Below are 26927 nucleotides of genomic sequence, written 5' to 3'. Positions count from 1 at the left end.
ATGAAGCATACTGATGGGATAACATCCAAGGCTAGTTTTGAAAAGTTTCATCGAAGAATTGCATTGGCTTTGAGGAAGCAATTCTTGAAAGTACTTATAGTACACTAAATATTCAAACATATTACTGTACTACATATTCAAATATTAGTACTGACGAACACTAACAGTATTACGATAGAATGGGTCTTTTAAGAAAGTAAATACTAAACCATTAGAACTTTTGCTGAAGTCACGATCTACGACATACACACTTCACTTCCTTGAAGGGAAGCATAATCCAGAACTCCAGAGGAGGTAAGAACGTAGGTTAGGAACTCATAAAAATACAGGGAAGCTTACTAATTGCGGTTCAGGATTTCCCAATCTTCCAGGATAGTATAGAAACGGGTTATGATTTGACAGAGTACCAGGGAGAAGCTAATTTGTTGTGTTAGAAATACACAGCCCTTCTTGCGTACAAAAAGAAGTCTCCTAAGTTCCCACAGAACTGTAGATAAGCAAAATAGTCAAGGAACCTAAGAGCTCCTGGAAGCTAAGAGGTTTGCTTTAGGAGTAATTTCTTAATTGCAGACAAACTTGAAGAGGTGTTTACCAACTGAAAGTAATGCCGTTGGAGGTCTTGCTGCGTCTTTTTTTTTTTTGTTCGTGGGTTCACTGTCACGGTGTTTATCTTTGGTCACGTGTCTTGTTGTTGATGATGTCTGCAGTCTGCTTGCTCCTAGTAGTAGTTCTAATGGAGCACATACGTTTTGTTATAAATACGAAGCATGCATGGAAAATAACAATATTCTTTTAGTTGAGCGAAATCGTACTGTCTTTTTGTTGTTAACTCAGCATCGGTAACTTCTATTTCGTAACGCGATCGGTAAATTGTGAGAGAATCCCTCAATATTGATTTATTTCGTTTCTGTGTTCTTAAAACTTTGTGTATCGTCCTCGTACGTTTACGATATTATTATTATTATTATTATTATTATTATTATTATTACTACTATTATTATTATTATTATTATTATTATTATTATTATTATTATTATTATTATTATTATTATTATTACACTTTCAATCTTCGTCGAATTCTAATAGAAGATTTTTACGTTCGTCTTGCTTACATATCAGTAGTTTAATAGTGAGTTTTCAAATACCTTTTTCTTCCTATTTTGCCTTTAAACCTCTCATTATTACATTAACGTGATTATTTCCTTTGCTACTGAAATCTTTAATATCACTTGTGCAGGGTGGTCCGGAAGTAGGCGTACCCCCCATTAATTTCAACAGTATAGTTATGGCAGAATGTCTGTACACAGTTACCTAGAAGTCTTGGAGTATTTAGAGCCATACACATCAGTATGATCACCATCCATGTCGTAACACTGTTGAGTTCTGCGAAAAATTCTAGCAGATGTTTTGTCGAGGAGATATTTCGGATTCACGAGGATGAAGGCGTGTTCCACAGATGCTCGTAATTCTTGTGTTGTGTAGTATCGAGTGATTCTTACTTGTTGTTTTATGAAACCCCAGAGAGCAATACCTGGTGTCGTCAGATAGTGTAAAACCTAAAACTATCAAGAAACACCAATAAGGGGTGCGTCCACTTCTGAACTACGTTGTAGAATTCTACCAAATACTCTCGTAGAGTTTATTTTTTTACGGTAGCAAACTTGTAATGTATATTTCTGAGAAAGGTTGACAAGTCTTGTATTTAATGTGATATACGCAATATCTATCTTCACGGTTTTGAAATTATCAGTTCATAAGAATTAAAACACTACCCATCTTACTACAATTGTATCTTCCTCAATATAATATACATCCACTCTGCAATTAGTTCCTTTTCTTTTATTACTAGGCCTACTTCCCTTAATTTCACGAAATCGCATATGATCTTCTAACTCCTGAGATATGGTTTCTTTTACTATAGATCTTGTATTATACGGAGATGTAGTCAGTTTATGTGGCAATTCTGGCACTCTTAACACTTTTCTTCCTAAGTGTGATGCTAAAAGAATTTAGTCTAGGCACAAGAATGCAGACCATAACTTATTGTGACCATAATTCATGGTTCTTAAATAAAGTAGAACTTGGTTGGCCAAAATGAATGTGCTGAACAGATTATGTAGGTGAGAGCCTACCGTGTCTGCTCTTTTATCATTAGTGAAACCTGATGCTGCACCACATAAAGAATTTAGCATTGGTTACTCGTGTTAAGAAGGGAAAAGATTTAATTGGGCAATTTTCCCGGTTAAACATCTTCCACTCATTCTCAGTGCGTAAATCTTTTTCCCTTTGGGTGCTAGACTTAATTTTAAGCCCTAACCACAGGAATGACGTTTCTGTTCCTGCTTTATTATAGCAATTTTTTATAGTTGTAAAAATCCTACAGGAACACGATTCGCCTGTTGTACTGTGTTACAAGTTGGAATTGTTCATTCTTATATTGTTTTATATGCTTCAGATATTGTAAAATGTTGAATGAAATAACTGAGAGTCGTTGAAATAACAGCGACTACCAAACTGTGTGAATTCAGTGCTATACTGGGAATAATGCATATAAATTATAATAAATTCTAGCTCCAACAGAGGCATAAGATCATTGCTAAATCCACTTCAATGAGTGATTACTAGTAATCTATTTATGTTTTTTTTTTCAATGGAGATCGCTTTCTCAACTGGAAGTAAAAGTAAGTTTCAAGCACATTAATTTTAAGTGCTGTTAGGTTGCAGGTGAAGATAGTATATTTTGTTCAGACGTTGAATCGATTCAAATGCTGATTGTAGTTCTATGTAGATCAATAAAGATTTAAACAGGTGTAGTTTAGAAGATTAGTCTTGGGACGATTGACTCATTCTAAAAATCTCTTGTCGATAGTTCTTACTCTTCTCGTTGGCCAATGAGATCAACATTCGAATCAATATTGTCGTTAATAATACTACAGTAAAATCTACGGATGAAATTGATATTTATCCTTTAAACGCTAAACCGTTCTAAATGTCTCTTTAATGTTTAAAAATATCTTTTACTCTTTCTGTTCTGTAACATTCGAATATTGGAATAGAAAGTAGGAAGAAAATAGAATTTCCTATTTAACTAAAGGATGAAAGATTGAGTTGTAATATATATAATCTGCACTGAGAATTGATCAACAGCACTTCCCAATATCTTTATCACTTTGCTCTTATATCTGCCGACAGAGGAATGGATTTAGTTACAAATTTAGACGCTCTGCAAGGCTTCAATATCTATGTTTCAATTAGTTTGGAAATATAATATCATTAATTATATTTATATGAAATACTTGAAATGGAGTGCTCCGAGCACCCCAACTTAATTAACAAAATTGACAACATAGAGTTGGTACATTTCTGGAAACAAAACAAAATAAATGATATAATGTTCCATTTTTAACAGGATTTTGTGGATTGCTTTCGTCATTCTTGGACTAGTTGCGACAGGAATCTTAATTATGCAATCATGGACAAAATGTCAAGAGAATCCAACAGTTTTGGTTATTGAAAGGAATAATTTGGAATGGAAGGTTCCATCGCAGTCAATGGTTGCTTGTCCTCCAAATATTCTTCCAAAAGTTTTGAATAAAGTACTCAAAGAGTAAGTACTTCAAAGTTCATTGACAATTATATCTACAATTTAAGAATAACATATGTATAATGGAAAACATATTCTATTAAGTGATTCATCATTCTGAGTATACCTTGTAAATTTTCTCATTGTCCATGGCTCATTTCTCATCAAACATAAGAACTTTAAATGTTGAATAATATGTCTATGCACTAATTATTTTTTTTATTTTTAACTTTGCTTTATAATAAGTTTAATTTATAATGTATTGCAGATTGTTTGGAAAATTTGATAAAGGGAAGAAGCAATATTATAAGGATTTTGTAACTCTTGTGGCACATGCAAATGAAAAGACAATCAATAAATTTGAAGAATACGTTGATGACGAAGAACTGACGAAAATGGATTTAACAGATATTCAGGAGAAGGTAATTACTAAAAAGATTCAAAATAGTATTAATAAATTCCAGATCTATATTAAGTATTTCTCCTTGAGTATGTGACTATTTTAGTACATTTTAGAACGGACAAAGCTTTAGTGCTACGGGTTGACATTTGAACCGATAACTTTAGATTTGATCCTAACCAATGCCACATCTACGTTGAAAACTATAATTTATTCGTTCCGTATTCTTAAAACTTTAATCTATTTTAGAGATTAATTTCTCACAATTATGCTTCCGTTCATATTATTATTATTATTACTATTATTTAATTTATACATTTAAATATCTCTTCAATAGAAGTATGAATGCGTTGTTGAACGTAACTGGTTATTCATAGATTAAAAATTCATAGTCAAAGATACACCTTGATATTAACCTTAAAAAATAAGTACAGGAATGTAGCATACCGGATTACCTTAGTTTATTAGGCGACACTTATTCGCCTTATCTTCAAGATATCTAAATTTAAAAAAATTGGTTTGTAGAAATAATTTTACATACATTTCCAAAGTCTTTATATACTATTTTCTACTTACCGTTATCAAAGAATCACACCCATAAACCGTATATATATATGAACTATACGGACCAACTGCAAGAAGTAATTCATCGCATCTAAACGGGACAAAAATCATGTTAACCTGTGGGATAAAGTGCATAATTCCAGAGCTAGTGTTGTTCGGAATCGTCAGAAAGTTATATTTTATACGCATTATTTCGAAATCCCTGGAATGGTGGTAAAACATAATGAAAGTAATAAATACATAATCCATAAATGCATATTTCATCAAAGTTGAACGGGCGCACAAGGGATTCCTTACATGATTCCTTCTTGAATATGCTCTCAAAAGCATTCACCGCTATCTTCTTGATTCAAGCTGTGTGCAAAATATGCAAATGGTGCGTTTTGATGACAGTGGACAAGGAATGATTCAGTGTCAATTGAAAAGTATTTTGTCTTCGAAATAGTACGTATTGCACGTACTTTTCACGATACTTTTTTTACGTCTTGTCACTTATAAGTGGGAAACAAAGTATTGCATCACGCGTTATTCCGAACAAGATAAACCGTAGTGTTGGCGTTTCCTAACCTTAGTGGCTTCTGTCTTCCAGCTAAAGAATTTTGTGTTCACAGTTGTATATTTCAACATTGGATCATTTTGAAATTCGATAACGTCTGAGACTTATGTTGGCAGCACGTCTGAGTATAGTTTACCATACACACTGTCCCAAAGTTTGAGGGTTGCTGTACTTCAGCAATTACAAGAAAGGACCATGAAGAGTGGTATCATGAAGCATGAGTCATTGCTGGATGAGTATGAGAAGGAAGTGTATAGGCGTCAGTCTTAATTGATCAAGTTGAAATGGGATGAGTATGAAAATCGTGTGGCAATGATAGCGTTGCACAAGGTTGATAAATCACAATGAAAGATTTTCGAAAGCATCCCGAAGCTAAACACTAGTAAATAAACTGTTAACCACACTATATAGCGCTTTGTTAAAAGTGGACCCATGAAGGATCGCCCGTGGCAACGGATCCCAAATGCTTATCCCAACACTATTCATGAACTGACAAATCGCAACTCTTAAAAAAATGTAATAAATGTAGAAAACATGAGCCATAGAAACAATTGCAAAGTGCCAGTTGGAATCTTAAAACATGCGATGAAAAATTAGGAGTGTTGTCAATTTGAAAGATCGAATAATGGACGTTTCGTGCATATTAGAAGGGTCATAAATTCATATTGGTTAACTATAGATAAAAAATAAGCATACTATTGGCTTTTGGGAAGAATTTACTATTAACATTTGGTGCCATATGCTATGGTTTTCAGTTTTCAAAACTTCACTTTAATTCAAAATGGCGGATTTCAAGATGGCTGCCGTCAATGATACCCTTATCGTATCACTTCCCTCTAGGCATAATATGTATTACCGAAACTTTATCCACTTATTATCATTAATACGCGGGTTAGAAGCGGAGGTAAGGGACTTAAGCACATAGTAAGTATAAACAATTAATATGCCTGTAACTTTTCACCAAATGGGCGCATCTTAAACCTAACTTCACCATTGTCTTTCTGATTAAATTCTAGCCCGAAATTATGTATCAGACTACCCTATTCCCATTAAAAAAACTTGACCTTAATTCAAAATGGCGGATTTCAAGATGGCTGCCGTCAAGGTCATACGTACCATATGACTTCCCCCTAGGCCGTATACCTATCTACATGGTTGTTCTTTCATTAACACTCCGTTTACAAAGTGTAGTAAGGGACTTCTGCAGTAATCTCTATTAACCACATCACAACCTTTAAAATTTATTAAAAAATAGAAAACATGCATCATGGCAAACATTTCTGTCATCACAAGTAACGAATACATGTCCTCTATCAGCAATAAAAATTTCATTGAAATCGGAGCCGGACAATTGGGTGATGTCCCTTGTTAGCAGCAAAATACTGTAGTGAAACAGTCAGCTATGGCTGGCGAGTTCAATAATCGATACTAAGTGCTGCACGTTAAGCAGCGACCTGGGATTCCGTGCTTATAAAAAACTCAAAGAGCAATCTGAGAATCAACTGAAGCTCTAGGTGCTCCTAAAAGTAAGGCTCTTACTTAAGCATTGCGAATCCAATGGACAGCATTCTTTCATTTTTAGCTAGGAAGAAATTTTCCAAGCCCAAATTTGACAAGATATATACACCAGCATCTGGAGAAGCTGGTGAATAGGCTCCAAGACTCCAAAGGAGTCAGCACCCTCCTTCAGTCATGATGTGGTGGTTTGTGAAATATGAAAGCACAACGGAACTCCATTTCTGTGAAATGAGGAAGAAACTTCAGCATTGTACCAAGACCAACCACAAGGATTTAAGTCTTTCTGCACTCTACTGGCTGCCATTTTGAATAATTAATTGTGATTTTCGTTCACAATGCATTCATTCAAAACATGTTATTAGAATATTAAAATATATTCAATCATTGTGTGTCAATGTACTCAATATTTGGGACAGTTACTATGATACGACTAACTACATACGTTGAATCAATTGAATGTTACGTGCATATTTACTAAGAAATGTGCATTGGGAGCAAAGTAATAAGGACATAGGAAGAAGAAAGACACACAATTGTTATGTGAAGCAAGCGTCTCTGGAGATCCAATAAGGAAGACCGAAAACGAACTTATATATTTTAAATGGTAATATGAGTCGAGTGATATCTCCAGCAATATATCTTGGAAAACAAACAACTATGTTAACTATTTCCAAAATGACTAATGAAAAATGTGTCCCTTTTCAGATAGATTGCCTTAATAGGAGTACCGAAACAACCAATCCAACATGCATCGGAGTAGAATAGCTAACCTTTAGAGACAATGGAAAAATATGATGAGTAAAGCATAGTAATAACATCACTTAGAACCTAGCACATTATACTCACTGTGCGTTTCATTCTGTTCCACAAACCTCCGTGAACAGCGTCCTAGGGATCCAAGGTACATCATGTAACCTTTCTATGTAGAAACACAATCATGTGTAATAAGCTCCTTTATATCATCAACAGCTGTTTTCACTAGATTCAAGAGGATTATGTCAGAAGATCATGAAGGTGAATAAGCAGAACCTCCATGGCCAATCCATCCATCAGATATACTTCATTCAAGAGGTCTCTGATCTGACGTGCGATGCATGCTGTAGCTCCATTATGTATATATCTCATAAGCCTACATCCATCAAGAGAAAAAGGGTTAAGCAGCTATGATAACATATTACTGACATGTGCGGCACACGTCTTACCTGTAAGCTTTTCACCAAGCTAGCTCCTTCGTACTTAAGCGGTTAACGTACTCGCCTTTGCATTTGAGACTCGGGTTCGATTACTGGCGGGGGATCGTGTGGTTTGGATTCCACGTTAATCAGTAGGTCCAGTCTCATATAACCTCACTGCTGAAAGGGACGTTAAACTCATAATCATATCAACACAACTCAACTTTTCACCAAGGAATTATAACCCAATGTTTAAATCAGTAAGGATGACATATAACATATTGAATCACAACGATACTGATGAAGCAATCGCTACAATACTTGATTGTCTCTAGCACAACAATAGCCATTATGTCAATTTGCATGCCTGTGTTCTCAAATATTGCTCGTTGCTAAAAAAATATAATCGATACAAAGTTGAGCGCTCTATCTCTCTTAATGTCCATCAATATACAAGTTACCTTCTAGAATGGGGATAATTTATGGATGGTCCACTATATGCATGCAGCTTGCGCTCATGTAAAACACACACTCCACTAAGTATACAGCTATTAAGCAGATTTCTGGTACTTACACGAGACTACATTAACTGCGGTCAAAATTGATGTTGGACGTTTTAGAATGGCATCCGAAGGGTAACGACCCAAACATCCTCATCGCCAATACTATGATGTGCTGCAAACGTCTCTTCAATTCCAAAAATAAAACATGAGAAGATTGTGAGCGTTGTGAGTTGTTTCGTTCATAATCCGCTTCGCTCTCAAGAGCTTTGTCTACATTCGCCTAACACTAATAACACATCCACACAGATATCAAATACAATTTTCCTATTTGAACGTAGCTCACAATAATATTAGTAACATTGAATTGTCTTCCAATATTTATGTAATAATTATTATGTGCATTTTTCTTTGTTTGCAAACTCCTTTTCTCAATGTGTTTTAAACAATCTGTTATTTTCACTCCGTTCCCTTGTTCGTGATGTAATTTATTCAACTACAATGAGAACACACTATTTCTGTACATGTATCCTTATTGTCACTACTATTTTAAGTCACTACCGCCCTCACTAACAACTTGAAAATGGGATAGTCACCAAGCCTAGCCGTTGGATAATAAACTCGACGATGAAATAAAACACTTAAGATGTTGCTGAACTTACTATTTTCTTGTATGACTAATCTCAATTACTCACTGTAATACATACTGTTATTTTACGCGCCGTAACTAAAAAATTCTCGAGCTTTGATCACAGATTATGATAACCGTTTTCAGAAACCATATTAATTAGAAATAACTCTTTCTGACATTTTAGAAGATGGTGAAATTAACATGCCGCGTCTCACTGAAGGCGGCTATATTGATACTTGAATATAATATACTTTACTACTTCGTAGAGTACATTGTCATTTATTGCTACATAGCATTAATTTTACATAAATCTGTTTTTTTGAGGTGGGTCTTACTTGGAAAACAGTTCTATTTTTAACATGTGTTCTATAACAAAATTATTTCGTTTTCCAAGTATTAACTCTCGCACTGGCAAGTGGGGTATCAGAGGTCGTCTTTGTGGCGGACAATCACCGTGCTCGTGGGTTTTCTCGGGGTTCTCCCGTTTCCTCCCACTTTCTTCATTCCACCATTTCACTCATTTCTCATTATCATCGTCTTCTTTAGCCTAACCGGCATAAACGTGGGACGTTAAACTTAAAGATTTCATTTCATTTCTTCATTTTCGAAGTGTGCATATGTTCATATGATGGTCATTCCGACGAACCTCCTGGTTTATTTGTTATAAGCGTCAGGGGGCCTAAGGTCCCCCCTGTATACCTTCACATCGCCTAAAATTTTGTCTTCATTTTTGGTTATAGTGGGGGACCCTAGGTACCCCATGAATATTAATGACCTTCATGAAGAATTATTAAGTTGCTGATAAAATGAATTATTTACATTACGGAGTACCCTGATTGCAGTCAGTTATACAGTTCCCGTCGGAAGGTTTTCATAAAGGAACATCATTGCAAGGAATTAGCTCTTCCCCATGTAGTTTACCGCTTCCAAGTCAATCCAAATTTATCACGGTAAGTTTTCTATTCTTTTATTATGAGCTTGCTTTTCAGTTATGTAAATATTACAATAACTTTTAAGAGAAAAATATTGACGTTTCTATATATTCAATAGGAAGTGCATGAATGCGCTTGTTGTATAATCGGAGAGTTCAAGATTCGAATTCCATGATCTGCCATCCTTACTGAGACTTTCCTTCTTGTCTTCAGTCTCACACAATAAATGCCAAGAAGGCACCTTTCATTATAATTAGCAGCATGTCTTTATGCCCACAAAAATTACTAAACAGTGATGACTGATTATACCTGTACGACAAAGATATACAAACAGGTAGATACGTATTTAAACCTAACCACAATAGCCCTAAAGGGTTAAGGCCTGACACGCGACATTTTGAGGGTGGTACGTGGTCAGCAAACTGCTTTTCCCAGCTGCTTTATGAGTAAAAACTGAGGCCAGGGTAGCCCCCCTATACTCATTTCTGGAATTTTCTTCTATTCGCTCACCGGGAAACGAACCCAGGTCGCTAGATAACCAATCGAACGCTCTACCGACTTTACTACAGTTCAGCTCAGATAGATATAGATATATAGAGAGGGTATGTATGAATGGATGGGTGGAAGAACGTATACATAGATAGGAAGATAGATCGATAAATGCAAATCATGAATTGTTTGCATATAATGTATAAACTTAGAGTAATATAGAAATAGCCTGCTATTGTACAAAGAGAAACACACACACACACACACACACACACATATATATATATATATATATATATATAAATACAGAAATGCATCCTGAGGTTTTTATTAGAACCCTTCTAAAATGTGCGTCTGATGATGAAACTGAAACAAAACACAGATGGAAGTGAACGAGGAAGGTGTTTCATGTGCAACAGAAAGCAGGGTAGAAAGTCAAAGGTTAAATGTGAAACCTGTTAAGCGATGGATGTGTGGGAGGTGCAGAAAACTGTAACAATTTTTAAGTGTAACAATTGTGCACAAAATCTGACTGGAAAAGGGATAAATTGCGTAAAAGGTATGTAGTGAGACACAGTATAGATAGAACACAAAAAAAAATTTTTACTAAAACTTTCTTAAGAATGTAATGTTTGGAGTTGCTTGTATATCTTACCAGTATAGTCTCAAGGCAAAATAGATATATATACAGCGTAACAGGAGTTGTGTAAACAAAAAAAGCAAGAAGAACATTAATTACAATTTCTCATGGGGTCACTTAGGTCCCCACTTCATCGTCTATGCCATGACTTTAAGCTTGGCTGTGCGAGGGTTAAACGACATGTCATTCCACATATGTTGTCATTAAAAATTTTCAAGAAGTTCGACGGACGCCTTTCCTCAAACTTATATTTCTGAGCTGTTCATTTTTGGTTCCCATCATTTGCTTCTCCGAGCCATATTTTACACTAAATTGGTTTGTAATACTAAATCTTATTTACCTCATATCTGCAAATAGTAATCATATAAATATTGCGCCTTTGCACACAAAACGTCGTGCATGTAACAATACTTAGCCTCTATGAGTGGCAGCGGATAATGTAGTAGCTGAAAGTTAAAAGTAAAGGTGTGGGAATTTTTATAATTTGGCATGAAGGTTTGCGTCATGAAAATTTTAGAACCTTCTCTAATCTATGTTTAATTTTAAAATTTTATTTAATGAAGTACAATTATTGAGCACGCCAGTTAAGAAATATGTATTCGTATGTGCAACATACGTTATTAAAGATAATGCTTGTAAGGTCGTTCAGTTACTTTTGTTCTGAAAACTTCAATGACCAATATCCTACTCTCAGTAGACGACATTCCAAAGAAGAAGCTAATTGTAATCTTGCAATAATCCAGCAACTACAGCAGTCATGATATCTCCAATTATTAAACAGTATTAAATATTTAAGGGAAACTGAGACAATTGCAAGTGTGACGTTTAGGTTCCTGATGATCTGCCTCATAAACATTTATTGGATTTAATTCCTATCTGCTAATGTCTATTAAAATGTAATAAAATCGAAACATTTTGTAACTTGTTCATAAGCGATGAAAAATGAATAACGTATGGCTACAATATGCTAGAATTATCGTGGTCGAAGTCGGAAGCACTATTTGCTGGAAATGATGTCTAGGATGGTTATGATCTTTGTTTGGAGAGACTCGAAAGTCATATTATATCTCCAGCTGCTTCTCCTGTGCAAAACGATACTACAGATGCTTCCACTTAGCAATTCAAGAGAAACGCCAGTAACTGTTTAAGCAGAATAGGTAACTCATACCGTACCTACAACGCCAGATCGCATAAATTTTTAACGGCCCTTAAGACATTAAGACAAATTTTCTAGGAACTTTTAATGAATCAATTGTTTAGACCGGAGGTGGTATTGCTTGAAAATAATTTATTTTTCTCTAAAGGAGATGTTGAGTTAATTTCGAAAAGGGACGTGTAAAGCACATGTCGACATTGTTTGACGAGAGCCATGAAATTCCATAGCAACGGGCCTGTGACATTACCACGAAAATAACACAAAATCGTGAGAAATATTGTGTGCACTTGCCATCATAATGTTTTTGAAATAACAGCAAATGTCATGTGGTTTAGACAACCAACAATTCAATATTTTAAAAAACACTTTTTAAACAATCTCTAAGTAGAACTTTCATTAACCTATCTACAGCTTAGCGAAATGTTGCTTAGAGAAAACACTATACTTTAACCATAATTGTCATTAGATATTGAAACCATTTTCTAACATAGACATGTAAACATGCAATTGTTGGCTTTGATTACAGCATTATTCATTACTAGCATATCGCGTTTATGACGAAAGGATCATTTTTTTTTAAAATTTTTTCATTACCTAAAACTAGAGATACAAGGTCTCGAAAGAAACCGGTCTCTTTGAAAAAGACCTTGGTTTTCCTACTTTGCTTTTTTGGCTTTTGAAATTTTAGGCCTCTTTGAAAAGTCTGCTTCTATTGATAAAGATGAATTTTCGCCTCTCTACAACGCAAAGTTCATTTAGTTAGTAGTTGATGGAAATAATAATACAAAATATGAACAGAAAAGAATGAATTTTGGAAAGATATTTGAAATATTTTTATTCTTAATAGATTCACATTAATCCTCGAAAATTCAGTATTTTTCCGTTAATCTCTATTCATTTATCACATACATAATAATCTGTTATTATGTATCAGATGATTCGGACCGGTAAAATTAATAAAGTCTAGTATTGTGTAATGCACAGACTATTCCTTAAGCTTGTTTCAATCGAGATTTTACCAGGTGTTCTATTCGTCTATTAAATGCGTAATACACTGTTCATCAAAGCCTGTGGTTTCCAACATTGTAGAATATATAACCACATCATGATTTACCCAGTCCTGAAAGTTTCTGAATTTTAACAAGTGAAGTTCAACATAACATAACAAAACTCTCCCTTTATAAAGGACCTACGGAATACATTTAAATCAAGGTCAACTGCACAATAAACATGAGTGAATTGTCGCTTCTATCGGGAAATACGGAATTCAATCCCGCATTCGAATGTTCTGAGAAAAGTTAATTCCATCTGTCAATGTAGAAATAGTGCGGGCTTTGTCAGTTTTGGCCAATATCCTTCTTAGTGAGATTAAATCGTTGCTATTACTAATTACAAGTATTGACGGATTTGCACAAGGGCAGGGTATATGGGGGTATGTCTTTCCGACTGAAGCCTTTTCCCCGATATTACGGAATTTCTAAACCAAACAAAACACTAGTTATTTCGACATCAATTAGCAATCATCAAGTGTTGCATTTTCGAAAAGAACGGCTGTCAGAAATAGGAATCCCAGATATTTTTACGTCGAGATTATCAACTTTCGCTCGCTCTTTCTTGAAGAGAGGTAATGAAGACTGAAGAACTCAAGAAAATTAAGTGGGGCATATAATTATAGTATTAAATCATTAGGAACACACGTTACTAATTAAATAATTCGGTCCTAGTTTATTTAAAACTTCTTGAATATCCAGCGAAATTTACCACTATAATTCAATAAACTAAACTATTTTTATTTTATTTAAACTTTGTATTTCCTTAAAACTTATCATTCCATCTACATAAATTAACAATACACTTCAATCAACTATCCTTATTTATTACTTCTTTAACAGCATAAATAAAATTAGTTGAAACAAGTCTGTCCATAGCCAAAGATTTATCATAAGTTACCAGACTATTGTCCTTGTTACCATGTTACAAAGTATATATAAACGTTATCGTTGCATAAATGGCTCCCGAACTGATACGATTTAATAATTTAGTTGAACAAATAAGTATAGAACTCTTATACTACAAATATATCTTATTTCAAATTTATATCTTCTAATTATACCTCGTTATTTCATTTATCAATAGGTGTATCAATAAACGGCGTTTATAATTTAAAAATAATAGTTGGTCCATTATACTATCCTCAGTTATTCCAAAAATTACTATGATTTTTAGGGTAAGACAACCTAACGTATTCTCCAACTAGAAACAAGAGTACAACATTAATGGTAATTCGAATTCTTATTCGGACGTCGAGAAAATATAAAAGTTGATATTTTTTCACGCACAAGTCAATATTAAATATGAACGTCAATTACGGTTTTTTGGAAAAAATAACAGTGCAATTAATATTAATAATAACATGATTATTTGCCTTTTCGCCGCACACAACTGCGTCAAGATTTGAAGGTACCCTATCGTTCCTTAGAATTGAAAAATCGTTTAGTAGTAAATCTTGGTAGTAATCATTTGGTAGTAATCAAAACTTATTAAATTATGTAGTCTTTATCAAGTAAACAAATATTCTTTACATTATCATAAAATGCCGAGTATGAATTCCGAATTGAGATATATCGTCAGTTGTTTAAATAATCTAAATATCAGTCTCAGAATAGCATACTAAAGTATTTGAAGTGCTTTGTTAGGAGTATATCTGTTTTCCTCTTACAGCCATAACAATATTTTTCTCATACCGTTTGAATCTCTTCCATGCCGTCTACTTCTAACGTCAACTAATGCTTTTAACTGGTTGTCTTAGGTCACAGTGTAACTACATGTTCCTCTTTTATACCTTGCCTAATATCCGTTGCATTTCTTCTTTGTACATATTGTGTATATTTCTACTACTTCTAGAACTGTTGTTGAATGTATAATTACGTGAAGAATTAAATCCAATACATTGATTATTTGTGAAATTTGAAGTATGTTCATTTTTATTAAAATTAGTGTCGATTTCGTTATTCCTGTTTAAGAAAATTACTATTATCTCTCTTGACATTTACATTTCGCACAGAATCGAACCTATCTTAATAAGGTGTGGGTGGGAAACACCAATATATATATATATATATATATATATATATATATATATATATATTTGCATTCGGCTATGGTTATTGCATCCGCCATTAGCTGTCGCGATACTATATCCACTTGATCCGGCTGCATATATGTACACATTATTGTGAATAAGTGTTTACTGGATATTATTTAAAACATTTACCGATCTTTTCCACGGAGTTGGTGAAAAGAACTTGAAATTCATTCCCAATCAATGGACATGAATTTCAATTTTCTGGGAGAAGATTCTGGATTTCAGTGAAAATGACTGAAACCGTGATATGTTTTCGATATTTTGATCCTGAGAAAAAGTCTCAATACTCGCAACCACAAATCACTAACCGTTTGTTCACCACAGGGCCACTTGTTTGAAAACAGCAGAAGGTAGCGGTATTCTGAATTTCGATGCAAAATGACTGAAACTGTATCCTGATCCAGAGAAAAAGTCTTATGCGCTCAAATACAATCATTGACATTTTGGCCAATACAGGGCCACTCTTTAGGAAACAGCCTAAGATAATGATATTTTGGTTTTGGTGAAAATGAACGTAAGTATGATACGTTGTAGAAGTTGTGATCCTGAGAAAGAAAAAGTATTATTTTTTGGCTACAGAGCCACGGTCGGTCAGTTGGTAGAGTGTATGTTCGGCATTCGGGAGGTTTGCCTCGGGCCAGTCATCCTGTCTGGGGATTTACAGGACTTTCCTTTGTCCCGGGAGATGAACATCGGGGTGTTCCCATTGCTTAAATAGTGTAGACCGCTAGTTTCTCCATCCATTTTTCAATGTGTTGGATAAGGTGATAATATCTAAATATATTCAGCAGGTCATATACACTGAGAAAAATCCGTTATCCGGACAGCGATGTATTGTATAAACATACGTTTATTTTAAACACTTGTACGGAAAGTAAGTGTAAAATGATTCCATGTCAGATGGAACCTTACAAAAGGGCCCCACGTCGAAAGGGCCCGTGTTAAAAGGGACCTGCGACAAAAGGACTTAAGTGAAAAATTTCATGTCTCCACCTGAACCAAGGAATAAAAACACGTATTATATGAATAATATTCTCCTAAAACGTTTTTTTAAATTAACATATATGTGGATCTCCATACAGGTTTAGTCAAAAATATTGGGTCAGAACAACAATGACGACAAGCGTGGATGGAGTAAAATCAAATATTGCAACTGGCGTTACTACAAAACTGCATTGATTCGGAATGTGGTTACGGTGGAAGCCTGGTAGGGAGGTGTTCTTTATCGAAGAATTTAAGTTCAACCTACATGAATATGATGATAGAATGATATTATTTAAAACTAAATAGAGAGTTACATATCAAGAACTTACAGCCTATTGTAAAATACGAAGGAGGAAGTGTAAGGGTTTGTTTTATATATGTTCACCTGAAGTTGGAGAGTTAGTGTGTATTGATGAGAGTCTGATAAAATAAATCTATGTAATTTTCTTAGGAGGACTTGTTATCAAGACATTGATCCCATACAAAGTATATGTTGTAAAGAAATGATTGTTTTAAAACTGCCCAAAACTGTGCGAAACCCCACCCTACAGTACCGGCTTTATCCTGACTGAGAATCTTTGGATCGAATTGCAACGTAAGCATAATATGTAAGAGTTACTGTGAAAGAAGGTTTGGGAAAAATATTACGTTCAGCTTTTGGTGTGCATCCATGAGAATATGGCTGCGAGCTTTCATGACTTTTTCCAGCTAGAGTTGACGGTATAACGTCCGGTTAACAGTCACCAAAGACACGTGAAGACGATTAGCCATACACCTTTGTGTTGGCGGATTTTCTTGCATTGCCATTTTGCGAAGTTTCCTCTGCATGGTGGAGTTGGCCTTGGTGGTTTCCCGCTTACTAAGCATCTTCGTTGGGGTTCCAAATAAAAGAGCTTCGTTGCCCTTGTACATTTTAATAACATTTTTATTCCACTTAAACTAATTTTTTCAACCTTTGTGTTTTTCTAACGACAGAAACATTAGTGGGGGTCATGAAGAGCCGCAACATAGCGTTCCCAAAACCGGTTTAGTTTGGACAGCATTTTGGTCACAGAAGAAACCCACACACTTGGAAACAAATTTAACACAACACTCACAAGAATGGTACTGCTTTGTGCGTCAATGTCGTCTACGCGGAAAAACAGCTCCGTTTCAAGGAAACCACTGCACAACATTGCAGGACGCCACGAGCCAGGTCGGGTGAGTTCATTCTTCCCCGGAGGGAGAAGGAACAAAATCGGCCAAACGTAGGCTGTACGACCTCTCTCTCTCTCTCTCTCTCTCTCTCTATATATATATATATATATATATATATATATATATATATATATAGGAGGATATAAGGGACTTTAGCTCAAAATATTACTGGACTATAAAAAGAATAACTACAGTCTAGTTACTAGAAGTGTTCAGAACTTGGTTAAGCAATTTGGATTCGGTATATGGTTCAAACCTAATATAAGTTTATTTCAAAAACCGAGCCGTATTTTCCTTAGGTTGTATTTAGAAACAGACAGTATATTGACACTTTTCAGATTATTCTTATATATTTTGGAAAACTTCCGTAACGTATGTAATGAGTAATTTCTAAATTAAGTAATTGCTTATCTTCTGTTCCACTTTTGAACAAAGTTACGATTTATCTTGTTTTCCTCTTAATGCTTTAGATGCAACAACAGAAAATAGAAAATTAAAAGGATCAGTAGAAAATAGAAACTATTTTGAGAACGCTTTGAAACAGGTTCACATTATAACCGGAGCTGAAGTAAAACACTCGTCGAAACACCCCACTCTACTAGTTAACCCTTTGACCATATCCTATTGGTGTGGAAAAGTGTTAAGTTTGTAAATTTCCTTGCGTTTTCACGTATATAAAATAATCCAGTTGCCTTACATACCAGATTCAGATAGAGAGGAGTGTCTGGTATGGGCCCAAATCCCTCTTAACTCCATTTCCCCTTCATGTCTTTGAGTATTTGCATGTCTTTTGGTTTTCCAGTTTAAAGTTTAATTCTCTGGACTCGCTAATAGCAAAATTACATAGCAGGCATATGCCTATCATGTTCCCGTTCCCTCTGGTACAGAGTGTGTGTCCAGTATATGCCTTGTGTACCTCTGAGAGAGAAATCACGTGGATGGCAAATGATAGTCAGTCTATGTCCGCTCCTAGGTACATGCCCGACATGCACTTGCGGTACGTGCATACTATGTTTTAGGTATGTTTCCCATGCCGTAAGCGTGAATCAATCACAAAATTACTCTCCCAAAATATGTTAATTCGCCTATATGCGCAATGTGTTTACATTAAGGTGTATCTAAAAATTCTTTTAACAGGTAAAAAAATGTACCTCAGGGTGAGCGCGAACCAGCAACCTTTGGAATACCAGCCGAATTTTCTTTCGATTTGACCACAGAGGTGACGAATGTAACGTCGCTTGTAGATGGATAATTTGTTGAAGTCTTTTGAATCTGGCTAATCAGAGTGTTCCTTTAACCGCGTATATTCGACAATAATCTTTTGGGATCATAAACACTTAGCTCACCATGTAATTTTACAACAAAATGACGAGTGCCTATTTACTTTATTTAATGGTTTTTCAGTATTCACTTTTAAATAATCTGCGAGAGTTGACATCTAATAAAAGCGATGCGTTTGTTGCTTCTAGTGCACAGTCGCTTAGAAAAAGAAGCAGTAAATGCATGAGATGTGGGAGAATAATTTAGAATACCTAAATAGCGCACGTCTAGCACATCTTGTGAAGTTAGGGTATCTGAAACAGTATGTACCTAAAGGACGTATAGAATATGACAGATAGAGGTAACAAGTGACGACATAGAAAAATTGACTGTTGTAGTGCGAATCTGAGCCAGGTATATAAATGCTATAATTGTGTTACATAGTAGCAAATATCAATTAGATGTAAAAAGCACCTCAAACTGTACGTAGATAAAGTACATACCTAGCACATGAATATTATATGTGCCAAGTGTCGGGTACCTAAAAGATACCTACATGGCACATGTTACGCCTAGCACATCTTGTGTTTTTATGGCTTGTGTTTTTACATAATTCTTTACTATTTTGTGATTACGGGAATCAGAGTGGTTCATAACTATTAAAACAATGGAATCGAGAAAGTGTAAAATTTGCTAAAAATGTTGGACATCGAGCCTGATTTTAGTTAGCAGTGATGTTTTACATTAGTGGCCCGAGCAACGATTTCACAAGTTTTGCGTCCTGTGCTAGATTCCTCTTGAGGCGTTTAATATTTTTTTTATCATTTGCAATATTGATATTTCTGATGTATACTAACATGAGACATACTTATAAAATAGGGTCACGAACTGGCTCCGTGGTGATCCGAACGATACCACATTCTTTGCATTTGATGTGTTATACCTAGACGAATCCCAAATTTGTACGTGCCACCGGGAGGGATATCACGATTAAGAGAATATTTTGTAATGTAAAAGCTACAAAAAATACCTCCGGAATAGTCTGAAACCGAGTTATTTGTTCGAAAACGATTGTGTAGATGGAAAACTCCACAAACACGTATCTCATCATTTTCCAGGGCATAATTTTGGGGTGAAAAGAGTTTGCTCTAGGTTCCCCAGGAGGGTCTCAGACGTGGTCCAACTCAAAAGTTTCAAATGGCAAGGGAGATTAAGTAGCACATCACTTAAAAATTGAAGTAAAATGAAAAAAAGCAAGTTTCGATTCTCTACAGCAATCCTATACAAAATGGCAGCGCATCACACTAAACAAAACCTTAATTGAGAAGACCATGGACACACTTAAATATCAAAAACGGCAAGACAAATATGAAAGCAGGGAAGCATGTGTGACGTTATTTTTAAAGTACAACGATTTAAAGTAAAACAAGTATTGCCCCAGGGTCCCCGCAGTTTTCCAAGTGGGTCCAACTCAAAGTTTTCAATGGCAAGTTGTGTTAAGTACCACCCAGTTTGAAAGTTGTTGTTAAATGAGAGAAGCTGGAACAAGACTCGACTCTCTACGATAACCCTCTGCAAAATAACAGAATTCAAAGTGTAAACACAAATTTAATTGAAAAGTCAATGGCCACCTTGATTCATAGATTGGCGCTTAACCCGTATGTCGAAAGTAGCTACAGACATTAAAAACTGCTGAAGCTAGGAATACTAATTTTTTTTATGAATGCCAGTCAAAAAGTGTACGTGACGAAAAGATAAAAAAATGTTCAAAAATTAAAGACCTTGAGTTCAAAATGCCGTAATATGTATCATACTCATGTCCAGTTCAAACCAATTAAGGGGGGTAAATGAAATGTGGTGTTTGCTTTAATGTCATTAATAGATATCCGTAAAAAAAAGTCGAAGATGTATCATCTGTAATGGAAAATACCTGCCATCGTGAAAAATAACTTTGTATATAAATGCTAACAATGATATTGGATCTGATAATCACAGCTCACAATTTTGTTGCATGTTCATTCATTCGACCGATTGAATTAAAGAGATCTACGAGTGACCTGATCGAAGTACACAAGTTGTTGTCACCAGGCGGTAGCTCTAACCGCTGCAGGGGACGATTGGAAGCATCATAGAACGGAGAGTACTATTGTTTTTTATATATACCATTTCAATTATTTACGTATCGTTTTTATTTTCACTTTCATTTTCTATCCTATTTCTATCATACATAAATTACTCCGTGATTGTGAACTCGTCTTCTTGCATTTCTCAACAGTTTTCAAACTATGGGTTACTTCACTCGCGCTGCCCTCGAAACCTTTGAGTTGGGCTTCACCTGGGACCCTAGAGGGCCCCGGGATAAGACAGTTTTAGTATATGTCTTTCTACTTTGGAAATAATACCATACATACGTTCGTGTTTATACATTTGTCTCACTATTTCCGATTTTTAGGAGTGTTCATGGATTTTTTGTTTACCATTGGCCCCCTGCCATCTTGTATAAAGTTGTCGCAGAGAGTCGAGATATTCTGTTTCTTCTTTCGTTTTACACCAGTTTTCAAATGTCGTGCTGCTTAAGCTCCGTGCTACTTGAACCTTAAGTTGGACCCCGTATGGGAACCTACGGCGGACCATGAAGCAAACTTTTTTAACCAAAAAGAAGTGTGCCTTTGAAAACGATGGGATACGTGATCATCGAGTTTCTATCCAACCGTTTCCGAAACAATGGCCCAGTATAAACTATTATGCAAGATAAAAGCTTTCACATTAAAACGTATGTTCTAATTCACGATATCCCGCCCTGTGGCACGTATTACTTCGCGATTTGTCTAGTCATAACATATCAAACCCAAAACAATAGTCTCGTTTGTATCTCAGCGCAGCCAGTTCGTGACCTTGTCAGTTTCGCTTGGCCTTAGAGTTGAAACTACTTTCTTCACAGGTAGAATATATATATATATATATACAGGGTGAGTCAAAATAAGTGTTACAAGCCAATATCTCGCGAACTATACATCATATAAGAAAAATATTAAGAGACAATGTACAATACAGAGGGGCCTAAAAAATGAGTCAAACATTAGATTTCCCCCGTCCCCCATTTTGGGGGGAGGGGGATGAACGTGAAATTTTCAAATGGGAACATAGGTCGAGTGATACCTCGTTCGAAAGAGCTTGAAAAATTGAACAATTTTTGTCGGAAACTATTTTTGATATGGGGCACCGTTTTCAAGATGGGCCCCAAAAATGGTCCTGTATCCGATAAAATTTCCAGTACTTATAAATAAGTGTTACAAGCCAATATCTCGCGAACTATACATCATATAAGAAAAATATTAAGAGACAATGTACAATACAGAGGGGCCTAAGAAATGAGTCAAACATTAGGTTTCCCCCGCCCCCCATTTTGGGAGGAGGGGGTGAACGTGAAATTTTCAAATGGGAACATAGGTCGAGTGATACGTCGTTCGAAAGAGCTTGAAAAATTGAACAATTTTTGTAGGGAACAATTTTTGATATGGGGCACCGTTTTCAAGATGGGCCCCAAAAATGGTCCTGTATCCGATAAAATTTCCAGTACTTATAAATAAGTGTTACAAGCCAATATCTCGCGAACTATACATCATATACGAAAAATATTAAGAGACAATGTACAATACAGAGGGGCCTAAGAAATGAGTCAAACACTGGGTTTCCCCCGCCCCCCAATTTGGGAGGAGGGGGGTGAACGTGAAATTTTCAAATGGGAACATAGGTCGAGTGATACCTCGTTCGAAAGAGCTTGAAAAATTGAACAATTCTTGTAGGAAACTATTTTTGATATGGGGCACCGTTTTCAAGATGGGCCCCAAAAATGGTCTTGTATCCGATAAAATTTCCAGTACTTATAAATAAGTGTTACAAGCCAATATTTCGCGAACTATACATCATGTACGAAAAATATTAAGAGACAATGTACAATACAGAGGGGCCTAAAAAATGAGTCAAACATTAGGTTTCCCCCGCCCCCCATTTTTGGGGGGAGGGGGGTGAACGTGAAATTTTCAAATGGGAACATATTGTAGGTCGAGTGATAATACCTCGTTCGAAAGAGCTTGAAAAATTGAACAATTTTTGTAGGAAACAATTTTTGAAAATGGGCACCGTTTTCAAGATAGACCCCAAAATTGGTCCTGTAAGAGATAAAATTTCCAGTACTTATAAATCGGAAACGGCTAAGTAGAAAAACATGAAACAAAAAATGAAAAAGGTAAACGCCATAGGCAACGTGGAATGGTGTTGTCGTGGTGCCCCAGGACCCCATCATGGGGCCCCGGGAACAATTTTAAAATTTCAAATCTGAATATAGGTCGAGTGATACCTTGTTTGATAGATTATGGAAAACCAAACAGCTTAGAAAAAAAAAATGTTTTGATTTCGGGCAAGCCTGTTACAAAATGGCCGCCGGAAATGGTTCCACATTCAGATAGAAAGTGCAGTGTTCAAACTGAGTGTTACAAGCCAATATCACGCGAATTATTGCATCAAATAAAAAGTGTTAAGAGTCCATGCACAATACAAACAGGCCTAAAAATATGTCGAACACGAGGTTCCATCATCATACTGTAAGTGAATAACAATTAAAATTTTCGGAGGCAAAATCGACCTATAACGTAATAATAATAATAATAATAATAAGAAGAAGAAGAAGAAGACGCAAAATAATAATAAAACTAGTAATAATAATAATAATATGAATAAAAATAATAAGACAATGAATAATACTAATACGTATGCGCAAAAAGACGTCGTTCCTCAATCACTACAATCCTATGAGAAAGGGATAGGAAGGTACCTATTAGGCCCTACTTGTAGGCAACATCTCAGCATGTGCCCAGTTAGAGTAAGGAAAGCCCGTCAATGTCATTGCCTGGGGAATGGAACCGATGGCCTTCGGAACATAGTAAAACGATAACGTTGTATATTGCTTTAACAATCTGTACCATCTTATAAAAAAAAAGGATCAGAGGCGAATTATTTGAGCCGTTTTATACAAAGAAAAGAAAGTTGCAAAGAAATATCTTTAGATTATTTTTGATCGTCAACTATTAATGTAATCGCTATGGAAACGTAATAAATGTAAGTGTAAGTGTGCAGACGTAGAAAGAACGGGATATAAACTTTGGTGATAAGTTTTCCGTATAAGTAAACGAACACTATCGTATTGATATTATTAGTTTGGGTAGCGTTTGAATAGAGCAATGGCGGTGTTTGATCATTGTGTAGATATGTTGCTGGTGTTGGGGGAATGTAGAAGAAACTATCGTAGCGCGGCACGAATGTATGCAATGCGCTATCCCCAACGCCAACAAACATCTCACATGGCATTTCTGCGATTGGAGAGACGTTTGCGGCAACATGGTAGTCTTGTCCGGGGACGAGGTAGGGGTCGTTACCGCTCTGCAACCAATGAAGAACGTGCAACAGGAATATTGGCAGCAGTGCACGTAGACCCACATGTTACCACGAGATATCTCGCTCAGGCCAGTGGAGTTAGCCAAAGATCTGTAGTGCGTATTTTGCACGAGTACATGTTTCATCCGTATCATATCATCTTACATCAGGAACTATCTGGCAATGATTTTCATGCCAGATTGCAATTTTGTCTATGGTTGGAAGGTATGGAAAACAGACAGCGCAACTTCATATCCACCATCTTGTTTAGCGATGAAGCTACATTTACAAACACAGGACACGTAAATCGACATAATATGCATTATTGGGCTAGGGAAAATCCACTATGGCAGAGAGAAGTTGCTCATCAGCATCGGTGGTCTCTTAATGTATGGTGTGGCATCCTTGGTAACCATATCATTGGGCCATATTTTTTTGATGGACGTCTTACTGGTGATACCTATGCCGCATTTATCAGTGATGTACTATACCCGGAGTTGTTAGAGAATATTCCTTTCGCTGAACGTATAAGAATGTGGTATCAACATGATGGTGCTCCAGCACACAACGCACGTCAGGTCAGAGCCTTATTGGACCACCGTATGGCGAATAAATGGATTGGGCGTCGAGGTCCTATTCACTGGCCTCCACGATCTCCTGACCTAACCCCACTTGATTTTTTCCTCTGGGGTTATGTTAAGGATCGGGTAATGTCCAACGTACCAACAACTACTGATGATATGAAGGCGCGTATCCAAGGTGTGTGTGCATCTATCACTCCAGAGATGCTACATGATGTACGAACATCCCTATGCCGCCGCTTACGGAGGTGTGTGGAGCAGGATGGAGGACATATCGAGCATCATTTGTAACATGGTAAGTGTTGAAATTATTTGCTTTACAGTGATTGAAATTACAATTTTTAACATCGCACATACCCGTAGAATTACTAAACGTTATCCTACTACTTTACAGGATATTAGGTTGTGGTAATGCTGTTGTGACAGGCTTGTCTGAAATCAAAACAACTTTTGTAGTAAGCTGTTTGGTATTTCACGATCTATCAAAGAGGTATCACTCGCCCTATGTTGTGATTTGAAAATTCCATGTACACCCCTCCATACAAAAGCGGGACGAGGGAACTTCTTTAACACAAATTTCAGGCTTTCTGTATTGTACATTGACTCTTAACACTTTTCTTATTTGATGCGTAGTTCGTTGCGTTGATATTGGCGTGTAATACTCAAATTGAACACTGCACTTTCTATCTGAATGTGAAACCATTTTTGGCGGCCATTTTGAAACAGGCTTGCCCAAAATGAAAACAAATTTCATACGAAGCTGTTTGGCTTTCCACGATCTATCAAACAAGGTATCACTCAACCTACAGGTATATTCCCATTAATAATTTTGAAATTGGTCCCGGAGCCCCATTATTAGGGCCCTGCGGACACCACGACAACATCATTCCACATTGCCTATGATGTTTCCGTTTTTTATTTTTTGTTTAATCGTTTCCTACTCATACGTTTCCGATTTATAAGTACTGGAAATTTTATCGGATACCGGACCATTTTTGGGGCCCATCTTGAAAACGGTGCCCCATATCAAAAATTGTTTCCTACAAAAAATGTTCAATTTTTCAAGCTCTTTCGAACGAGGTATCACTCGACCTATGTTCTCAATTGAAAATTTCACGTTTACCTCCCTCCCCCCAAAATGGGGGGCGGGAGAAACCTAATGTTTGACTCATTTCTTAGGCCCCTCTGTATTGTACATTGTCTCTTAATATTTTTCTTATATGATGTATAGTTCGCAAGATATTGGATTGTAACACTTATTTATAAGTACTGGAAATTTTATCGGATACCGGACCATTTTTGGGGCCCATCTTGAAAACGGTGCCCCATATCAAAAATTGTTTCCTACAAAAAATGTTCAATTTTTCAAGCTCTTTCGAACGAGGTATCACTCGACCTATGTTCTCAATTGAAAATTTCACGTTTACCTCCCTCCCCCCAAAATGGGGGGCGGGAGAAACCTAATGTTTGACTCATTTCTTAGGCCCCTCTGTATTGTACATTGTCTCTTAATATTTTTCTTATATGATGTATAGTTCGCAAGATATTGGATTGTAACACTTATTTATAAGTACTGGAAATTTTATCGGATACCGGACCATTTTTGGGGCCCATCTTGAAAACGGTGCCCCATATCAAAAATTGTTTCCTACAAGAATTGTTCGATTTTTCAAGCTGTTTCGAACGAGGTATCACTCGACCTATGTTCTCATTTGAAAATTTCACATTTACCTCCCTCCCCCCAAAATGGGGGGCGGGAGAAACCTAATGTTTGACTCATTTCTTAGGCCCCTCTATATTGTACATTCTCTCTTAATATTTTTCTTATATGATGTATAGTTCGCGAGATATTGGCTTGTAACACTTATTTTGACTCACCCTGTATATATATATATATATATACATCCTCACGGCATTGTCAAGGCTCTATATTTGTAGATGAATAGTCTTACTATCTATATTTGTATTTTACATTCAAAGTTGCAACCGGGTGTTTCTAACTGCTGTATGCGGTTGCCCGATCCTCACCCCTGTTCTTCGCGCGCAAAGTCATTCGAAGAACTGAAAAATTACTCTGTACACAAACAGGTTATGGTTGTGAACTCGGAAAGCCTGGTACTTCTGCTTGTCAAGGTCAAAAGTGGGAGAAAAATGGATCTGAAGAATGTAAAGAGGGTTTAACAGTG

At 36.0% G+C, this 26927-nt stretch overlaps 1 protein-coding gene across 1 annotated transcript in view; it reads left to right on the top strand.

Moving 5' to 3' along the window:
- The window catches only part of LOC145676566 (uncharacterized), a 106557-nt gene that overhangs the window by 39502 nt on the left and 40128 nt on the right, over window positions 1–26927 (top strand). Inside the window, exons 2-3 of the mRNA XM_081747402.1 lie at window positions 3410–3607; window positions 3852–4005. Of these exons, the coding sequence (XP_081603528.1) occupies window positions 3410–3607; window positions 3852–4005 (352 nt within the window). The remainder of the gene's footprint in view (window positions 1–3409; window positions 3608–3851; window positions 4006–26927) is intronic.

Source organism: Thermobia domestica, unplaced genomic scaffold, assembly GCF_964235325.1.
Source record: "Thermobia domestica unplaced genomic scaffold, izTheDome1.hap1.1 HAP1_SCAFFOLD_219, whole genome shotgun sequence".
NCBI classification, from domain to species: domain Eukaryota; kingdom Metazoa; phylum Arthropoda; class Insecta; order Zygentoma; family Lepismatidae; genus Thermobia; species Thermobia domestica.
Note: the sequence above shows the minus strand (reverse complement) of the source record. Positions and strands in the feature narration are given on the sequence as shown.